The 9,434-nt window shown below is 36.3% G+C and overlaps 1 protein-coding gene across 1 annotated transcript in view; it reads left to right on the top strand.

Moving 5' to 3' along the window:
• ppp6r2a (protein phosphatase 6, regulatory subunit 2a) overlaps positions 1–8,937 on the top strand; it is a 19,916-nt gene extending 10,979 nt beyond the window's left edge. The window contains exons 12-24 of the mRNA XM_060886186.1: positions 1–25; positions 135–250; positions 523–608; positions 890–970; positions 1,101–1,198; positions 3,765–3,822; positions 3,916–4,043; positions 4,170–4,333; positions 4,456–4,582; positions 5,356–5,390; positions 5,469–5,607; positions 6,410–6,511; positions 6,885–8,937. The exon at positions 1–25 is cut by the window's left edge and continues 40 nt beyond it. Coding sequence (XP_060742169.1) covers positions 1–25; positions 135–250; positions 523–608; positions 890–970; positions 1,101–1,198; positions 3,765–3,822; positions 3,916–4,043; positions 4,170–4,333; positions 4,456–4,582; positions 5,356–5,390; positions 5,469–5,607; positions 6,410–6,511; positions 6,885–6,927 — 1,202 coding nt within the window. The 3' untranslated portion in view covers positions 6,928–8,937. The remainder of the gene's footprint in view (positions 26–134; positions 251–522; positions 609–889; positions 971–1,100; positions 1,199–3,764; positions 3,823–3,915; positions 4,044–4,169; positions 4,334–4,455; positions 4,583–5,355; positions 5,391–5,468; positions 5,608–6,409; positions 6,512–6,884) is intronic.
• The last annotated feature ends 497 nt before the right edge of the window (positions 8,938–9,434 follow it).

The following is a 9,434-nucleotide window of genomic DNA, read 5'->3' as shown; positions in this document are numbered from 1 at the left end:
CCTGGGAGGAGAATGACAGAATTCAGTATGAGCTGTTTCAGTTTTCACCATAAAAACACTTTTAATTAAGGATTTGTTGTACATTGTGGATGCTCTTTCTCTCGCTGTTGGTTTACGGTCCCTGATGTATCTAGAGCTGACGGTGGGACCAGGAGAGGTAACATGGGTCATCTGACTAGAATCGCCAATACAGTGGTTCAGACCCTGGAGAAAGGACATGTGCAGTCTCAAATTAGTGATCTCATCAAAGGTTGGTGTGCTGCAGTAGTTATCTTTATCCTCTAGGTTTTCTGCTTGTCTATTTCCTGTTCTTTTGAGGCTCTTGTGAAAATCATATATATATATATATATATATATATATATATATATATATATATATATATATATATATATATATATATATAGTTTATTTTTCAGCATGGGTCTCTTGCCTAGAATTTGTTTGTGGGTGTATAAGAGGGCCATTATTTGAAATAATTTTTAGAGTAATATTTGAATATAATAAAATTTGAATATTTGCAGAGCTCCCAGAGGACTGCAGGGGGCGTTGGGAGAGTTTTGTGGGAGAAACTCTTAGAGAAACAAACAGGAGAAACACAGTAGATTTGGTAAGCAGAGTGTTTATGAAGTTCAACAAACCAGAGAGATTAGCAAGCCATTGCTGTAACCCTCATAGCTCAAATGAGCTACAGCAGAGCTATAGATTTAAGGACCTTGACTAATTTCTCTCAAATCAGAAATCTTATCATATAATGATGTTTTACAATATAATAAATACATTTTCCTCTAATGCCTGGTTTGCCTGTTGCTCCACCCTGTTTTTATTCAGTAATAATATTGTTCTCTGAGAGTTTTAAGTATTGTCCTGCTCAGTTTTACCTTGTTACAGGTCAGCACACATAACCTGCATTCTTCTAGTGAAGATGATGACATGGAGAGCCCTTTCCCCAATGATCTGTCTATCCAACAGGTATATTCAGTGATTTTGTTTATCAAAAATTCGCTTCATGTTCAGTGTCAAGTGTCAACCACAATAGCATGAAAATGGCCGTCTTCCTGACATGACTAGCTGTGTTCATTATTACCTGTTTATCATCTAGGCATTCTCTGATTATCAGATTCAGCAGATGACTGCTAACTTTGTAGATCAGTTTGGCTTCAATGATGAGGAGTTCAGTGAACATGATGAGAATATCAAGTGAGTTTCTGTTCTGAATTATTGTTCTGAATTCTGTCTGTCTCTCTGCCTCTGTCCTCCTCCTCTTCCTCCTCCTCCGCTTCTTCTTCAAGGTGTTCGTACCTCTGTTGTTTTCATTAGGGTTTTATTCTTCTTCCTGTTTTCTTTTCTACATTAAAACCGATAATCCAAAGTAAACAATAGATGGTAAAATCATGAAACTTGGTCAATAGATTGATGAGCCTGATTAGCCTGTTAATAGTGCTATAGTTAAGATTTTTACCTTTTGGCTTATATCTGGAAAATCATACAAAAAGTCACAGAAACATTTTTCTACTAAGTCTCCTGGGTACAAATAAACTCTAACAATTTGGCTTAGCTTACCTAGATTTTGAGCTAATAAAATAAATTGGTTTTGTCTCACTCATGCTTTCTTTAAATAATTGTACAGGCAAATTCTCTCAAGGTCTGCAAACATTTGAGCATAACTGTGTTAGATTTTAAGTCCATGTGCTCAGCTACAGCTGTGAGTTAAGCTGTAATACCTTTTTCTCAGGAACCATTAGTCTGAGAGAAATTTGCTTTACTGCATTGATATGATCATCTCTATGTACAGTAGATTTCTAATTACTAATGTACTTTATAAACACTGCTACAGTTGGCCAATCACCTTTCAGCACTTCAGCACAATGCTATTTAGTATCATGACTTATGCTCAAGGTTCTGTGCAACTTGGAAAGAGTTGTTTTTTATTGTTACTATTACACACATGGGTAATAAGAGTATTAAATATTGCTGGTACCAAGTTGCTGTAGATTTCCAAAGTTCTCAAGTATTCTTATTAAGAACAAATGTTGCTGCACCTTCAAGTTCTTTTTAGAACACGATTAAATGCTTATGGGTGATCTGAGTGAGCAGAATCCATGATTATAGACTGGGCTGTTGTCCAACATCTGGTTTGGTAAATCATCTGGAGTTCTCTAAGAGCTAAACAGATGATTTTGGTGCAGTTCTCACTGTCGAATGAAGACGTTTTTGGTATGCACTCAGGTTGATAAACACACTTAGAGTGGGTATAAAAAGGACACCTTTATGAAATTGCAGGTTTGTAAAATATAAAAACAGAAATAACAACATAAATGTCTCGCTTGTTACATCTTTAATGTGATCTTACAACAAAAACAACAAACAAAAATACAGAGAAAAAAGAAGCATTTAATAATTAGGAACATCTTAAATTAAAAAACCTACAACACCCTGATTACATAAATCTGCACACCCTTTCATAACCAGTTAACCAATCACAGTTAACAAAACACAGTTAATCAAAATTAGGCTTGTAGGTAAATGGCATACACCTGCCATCAATTCATCAAGGTAAAAGTCAGCTGTTGCTCTAGTGTTTCTTGTTTGGGGTTGCATTCTACTGATTTGCCACAAAGAGTTGCCAAAGAAACTGAATACACAAACCCATCTGAAACATACCAAAGGATTCAGTCATGCCAAACCATGTGGGGAAAATGTTCAAGGGTTGAACTTTTTGGCCTTAATATTAAAAGGGATGTTTGATGCAGAGCCAAAAAAGAGCATCATCCAAGGAATGCCATACCGACAGTGAAGCATGGTGGGGTAGCATTATGCTTTGGGGCTGCTTCTCATCAACTGGGTCAGGAGCATTTATCAAGATAGAGGGCAAAATGAATATCTCCAAATACCAATATATTTTGTCACAAAACACTTCTGTCCTCTGTCAAAAAGCTGAAACTGAAGAGGAATTTCCAACATGACAATGACCAAAGCACACATCAAAACATCAAAATCAAATCAACCAGGAAATGGCTTCAGAAGAGGAAATTTGTCCAGGAATGGCTGAGTCAGATCACAAAGCCCATCAAAATCCTATGGAATGACTTAAAAAGACATACCCCGTACACAGGGGTTCCCCTCGCAATTTGAACTTACACTTTTTTTTTTTTTTTTTTTACAAAGAAGAGTGGGATAAATTTTTAAAGACTAGACATGTGAAATTAAGTCTTATTTAAAAAGACTTCTCTTTGTTGCAATATTGCATTAAAGATTTAGCAAGTCTGACATTTATGTTGTTAATTCTGTCTTACCCTTTTAAAATTGCAGTTTTTTAAAATGTGTAGATATTTTATATCCACTGTACCGCCAGTCAGGAAAAGTTCCATTGTGTGTCAATAAAAGATGCCTCATAAAGAAGCTTTCCATGCATTGACTTGTTAAATGTTTTTAACCGTGTCTGTTGACTGCTGTATGGTTTTGCTGGGTGGGAGCACCACCGGTGAAGCTGTTAATGTTTATAAATCAACATGACAGGTATCCAGTTCATCAGAAAGTGGGGACCCAAATTGCTTGTAATCCTTCAAGCAGTGCTGTTCAGAAATAACCAAGACCTGTATGACGCAAACATAGCTTGTCTTTAAGTATATAAATCATAAATGGTCCACCAATACGAAATCATAAAGCTTTTAAAAATATTAGTGCTTTTATAAATTCGTATACTTATCACGCCCTGATACTCTGACGTCACTCGACTCATCTCCCTCTTGATTTCTGTTTGCAGTGCTACTTTTGATCGAATTGCTGAGATTAACTTCAAAATTGATGCAGAAGATAATAGTGTAAGTCTCTTGATCTGGAAGTCAAGCATATACTTTTAATTTGAATTGTGGCTGGTGACTGATAATGCATGTTTGGGAATGCCCTAATTATAGGCCAGTGCTGCTGCCTTTGAGGCTTGCTGTAAAGAGAGAATACAGCAGTTTGATGACTGTGAAGAAGAAGAAGATATTTGGGAGGATAAAGAGATCAGCTATGCAACTCAAGTAAAGTCCCGATCTAGGTAAGCAACCTTTGCTATATAGAAAAAATGGAAGACATTTTTAGAAGGTTTGTGTTCGAATTGTGTATCTTGATCCTGTAAGTGTTGACCTAGTGCTAGGAAAATGTCTCTTTATTTCTCTGTTAGGTTTGGTGTGTCTTTATCTTCAGGAAGCTCACCAAAAGGTTCTGTGAGGAATGGGATGCAGGGCTGCGGGTCGGCCAAAGAGGATGAAGATGAGGAAGAGAAGAACCGGGTCTCTATTCAAACAGCAACCAGCCCAAAATACCCCATACCACAGACTCCAGAGAGTAAGTTTTATACTAAACTGCCCATTATGAAACACATTCTGTCATGCCCTTGTGTTCCAGTTACTCCGTTGCATGTCTCAGATGGCACTCATGTAGAGACTGACCTTTGAGGTGTGTTTAAGGTCCTGTGTCCACAGCCGATTTAGATGAAATGAAGGACACTTCATGGGGCTCTGCCTCCAGTCAGGCCAACGAGGAGCATCATGGTACAGGATGGGCCCATTTCACAGAGTTTCAGCCTTTCTGCAGGTAATCTAGGCATGGGACTAAACTAACTGTCCTGTTATCCTTGTGAAAATCTGGATCTCAAAATCATTTGGAAACTGGTCAAATATGCAGAAAGCATACAATGTTCATAACCTGAAGGAATTTTCTGAAGAACTGCAGGCAGTGTAACTGCTCAGGACAAACAAGGGACTATCCCAAAATATTAACAATGTTTATTAATTAAACAGCATTGTGAATTGAGGGGATGTTATATTTTGAACTGGCAAAACATAAAACCTGCAATTTATAAGATCCTTCTTATTTCATTTAAATTATTAACATTTTGCAGATTGATCAAGAGGATGTAAACTCCTGTTCTCAACTGTATTTAATTTGCTGTTAACTCTTAAATCCAGTTCATACCAGATGTGTTGCATGGATTTTCCATCTTTATTCAAATGATTTTTTTAAATACATTTGACGAGTCACAATCAACCACATAATGAATTTGTGCTGTACAAAATGGTAAAGTTACAGAATTTGGGTTTAAGTTCTGTAGGGTGTACTGTGTAATGCACAGTGACTTCAGTCATATTAAAATATCTCTATAAATTCTCAAAAGGCAAATTAGCGCAGTTATATTTTTAATCATTTAGTACATACATTTCCATGAGATTTATTCTTTTTAGATGGGTTGCAATAGAGTTTTAGGTTGGTTGTTAAACAATAAAATCTTTTTATTGTCGGCAGAAAAACAAAATACGTACAGCATCTCAGAACGTTTGATGTCACTGATTGAGTATTTGTCTCAGCAGCTCCAGTAACACTGAGAACAAGTCTGAAATGAAAGGTGAGTATTCAATAATTTTATGTCTTAAAGAATTAAGGCATTAAATAGAAACCAAAAGTGGGTATAAAACACTTGCAGGCCAGAAGGCTCCTCTGCGCATCTCAGGCTGCAGCTCTTCTGGAGACTCGGGCAGCGAGGAGGATGCGGGAAATTACATGACTGAGGATGCATCCAAAGCAACAGACAACCAAAAAGCAGCAGCAGCTCAGGCACTCAGGTTAGGGTGAGACTCATCATAGTACAGATTGGAGAAGATATTTGATTTAAATGCCATTTGATGATTTGTCTGTCAGTGTTTCTTAACTAGTGGTCCCTGTGCTGCTTGTTACAATTGCCAGGGGATTAAACCATGATGGATTAATATTTTTAGAAATGATATCTATTAAAAAAATCTCCTTAAATTATGTCTATATTTAGGCTAATTAAAATTACAGAAGAATAATTTTTAGATTTTTAAATAAAACCATAGTCATACTGTATGTGCATTCTCTCTGTAATGTAGTAACACTATTGTAAGCTGCTCATTCTAGAACGCCCTCGATCTGTGTTTACCATGTCATTATCGCAGATGTTAACTGTGTTGTGTTTGACTGCTTGGTTAAATAACAAAGGCTACTTGAGGCTGATAATGAGATTTAGTGTGATGTCAGCATTATAACATTTTACTGTTCACTCCCAGCTGTAAGAATCTGTCACTGTGTAATGTGAAATGTTAATGTCAAGTCTGCAAAAAGTCACTGTTAATGTTAAATGTTAAATTCATGTCATTAGCAGACAGTATATCAAATCTAATACTAAACTAAAATGGATTCCATTTAATACTTAGTTTATCTTATTAATACATTTTAGTTCCCGGTGCATGCAAGTGTATCTGGCCCATTGTAGTGATTCTGATGTAGAAGAGTTAATTCACTGATTATAAATGAACTGTCTAAATAATTGAGAATGAGTGAGTGGACAGAAAGAAGCAAATCCTGCAAGAACCAAAAGATGCTAACTGTTTTATTGTGACTTTTTAGTGATGCACCTGTTGAATTGGAAAAGCTCACTATTACAGATGCAGCAGCCCCTTCAGAGTCGCAGACACCCGATGCAGAAAACACCACTGTGATAGACAAGAGGTACGAGACATTTGTACAGCCTTTACCACACCTGGATGATGTTTGGGTTTATCCTCTGTCTTTTTTGTTCTATAAAAGGTTGCATTGACTGTGGTAGAAGCACAATTTATAATATTATACAGAGTTCCTGGAAATGAAGGCATCAAACATCAGAATAGGGAAAACGTGATCTCAGTGTCTGGACTGATGGGGGGTTTTACACACAACACTCGAGTTTACACAGAATAATATAAAAGCAATTTGTTGTGTAGATCAGGTAAAATGTCACACAGACATAACTGCAAGTGGATGACTGATGTCAGAGTCTGAACATCAGTAGGCTGAAATCTGCTTTTCTTTTCACACTTTTTTCATTTTTTTTTTTCCTTCCCAGATTTGAGGCACCTTCTGAACCCACACCCAATGGACCCATCTGAAGGCATTTAAAGTGAAGCCAGACAAAAAAAATCCGTTTTGTTCCCACTTTTTTCCACTTCAGTTCTAACTCTCAAGAAAAAAAAAAACAAAAAAACAATACCACTTTTGGTGTTAAAGTAAAAATGCTGCCAAGTTGTTGAACATGGACACCACCAATCAGCATGCACCACAGAAGGAGGAGGGGATGTGTAGCACACACCCAGTAACAGAACAGTGCTCACAGGAAGCTTTTATTTCTTTCAACTTTGTATGAAATGTGCGGTTTTTAATGTAGCAGTTATGTTTTTTTGTTGTTGTTTTTTTTTTCAGTTACAAAATCATTAAGCATTCTATTTTTTTTTTTGTTTAATTTCCCATTTAATTAAATCATTATTCACCTCCATCCCACGCACAGTGAGAGATATAAAAGGTGTTATAGAAAGCACAGGATATTGAATCATTATATAATGTCTCACCCTTGTTTTCACTTAAATGACATTGTTAATAAGCACTTATGCAAGACGTGTATATAAACACATCATACCGATTGTTACAGATAGTTTTGTGATGTCTGTAATAACTTTCCTACACCTCCTCTCATCCACAATAAAACTCACGCATGTAAATTTAATCCGAACCAAACAGGGCTATAGTATCACATCTCGTTATGTGCAATAATGACATTTCAGCTGGAGAATTTCATCCCACACTGTTAGCATTGATAGTGTGGTGTAATTTTTCAGGTTCTGATCTTTTTGCAGAGCATTATAAATTGTGTATACAAAGGCGTATGGTTTCTGGTCAGCATCCGTTCTTGGCCTTCTGGATCTAAAAAATACAGACATTTTTTTTCTCTTTTTTCAAATCAAGAAGTTTCAACAAGTTTGTTTGTATTTTCAGACTTTCTGCTTGCCTTCCCTTGCCTTAAGTCTTTAAACTGATGTCGTCTCAATCACAGAATTGATTAAGTGGTAAATGGGAGTAGTGAAGTAGTTTTTCACTGTACCAGAGTGTACCTGATCTCCCAGTCTTCCTGTTTCTCCACAGTTTCAGCTGAATATCCACAGGAAAGGCAACAGTGACACTCAGACATTAAAACTTATTGTGATACTTAAAGAACAAAAATGCATTTTTAAATTAAAATGACCGTTCATTTAGTTATCCCATGTAAATCTCTATGTACTTGTTTCTGCACGATCTTCTGGCTCGATGATGTTGATCATATCCCAAAGCTTAGGATCATAGGTTTCTCTTTAGTCCTTTAATTGTATTATTATTATTATTATTATTATTATTATTATTATTATTGCTTATGTGTGGGAAACTCAACCACTGCTGTATAACTCTTTTTTTTTTTTTTTAAAGCTGTTTATTCTCTTCCTGGAGAAAAGAAAAGAAGCGGGGGAAAAAGCCTTCCTCCACTGTGTCTATCTCACATTTTCAATAGGTTTGTTTCCCAAAGCCAGAATATGTTTAGCCAGTAAACCTTTATTTAAAACCATAAACAGCAGGTAGAAAAAGAAATTGAGCAACGCTTTTCAGGTCACCTAAAAATAATCAAAAAATTAGATTTTAGCAGCTCTGTTTGTCAGTGGGTAGACTGGGCACACAGTCACTCTGAGATTGAACACTGAGAGTTAAACTGCCTTAACTTTTAGCCAAACAATTGAAAGGTGCATTGAATATCCAGTAGTGGATCCAGGTAGAGGTTTATCATCAAATTTTTTTCATCAAAGATTTATTTTTGTTTTTTTCCATGGTTATGCCTTATAGCCATATCTGAGTAATGCTACATCATTTAGCTTCACAAGATTGCATTATATTGAGAGATGAATTGGGTTATGGTTGTGTACTGAGATGCATTTCCTCATAAATTACAGCCAGAGAAAAAAACACTGAGGTTTGGATTCTCAAGGTCATATATACATATATATAAATGATGTATGTGTATTTTTATAGATATTTTGAGATTTGTTTGATAAAGTTATGTTCCGTATCATGAATAAATCATAAATCTGTTATCATGAGAACTCATTTTACTATGCATCAGTCTGTAAGGGTCTGTAACCACAGGCCACAGATACGTAGCTAAATAAGGAGAATTTAAAGCAGGAAATTAATACTGTACATGCACTGATCAGCCATAACATTAAAACCACCTGCTTCATCTTGTGTAGTTTCCCCTTGTACTGCCAAAACTGCTGTGGACTCCATAAGACCACTAAAGGTGTGATGTGGTATTAGGCACCAATATGTTGGCAGCAGATCCATTAATTTGTGGAAGTTGTCAGGTGGAGCCTCCATGGATCTGTCTTGTTTGTTCAGCAGGCAGCATAATGCAGCTGAAAGGCATCATAATAATGCATAATAACTTGATCTGCAACATGTTTAGGTAGGTGGTACGTGTCAAAGTAACATCCACATGAAAGCAGGATCCGAAGTTTCTCAGCAGAACTTTGCCTGGCATCTTTGCATACAGGAAGTTCCAAACATGTCAGGTCAGTGCCAACAAGTGTATCAGCAATAG

The sequence above is a fragment of the Tachysurus vachellii genome, chromosome 14, assembly GCF_030014155.1.
Source record: "Tachysurus vachellii isolate PV-2020 chromosome 14, HZAU_Pvac_v1, whole genome shotgun sequence".
Lineage (NCBI taxonomy): Eukaryota > Metazoa > Chordata > Actinopteri > Siluriformes > Bagridae > Tachysurus > Tachysurus vachellii.
Note: the sequence above shows the minus strand (reverse complement) of the source record. Positions and strands in the feature narration are given on the sequence as shown.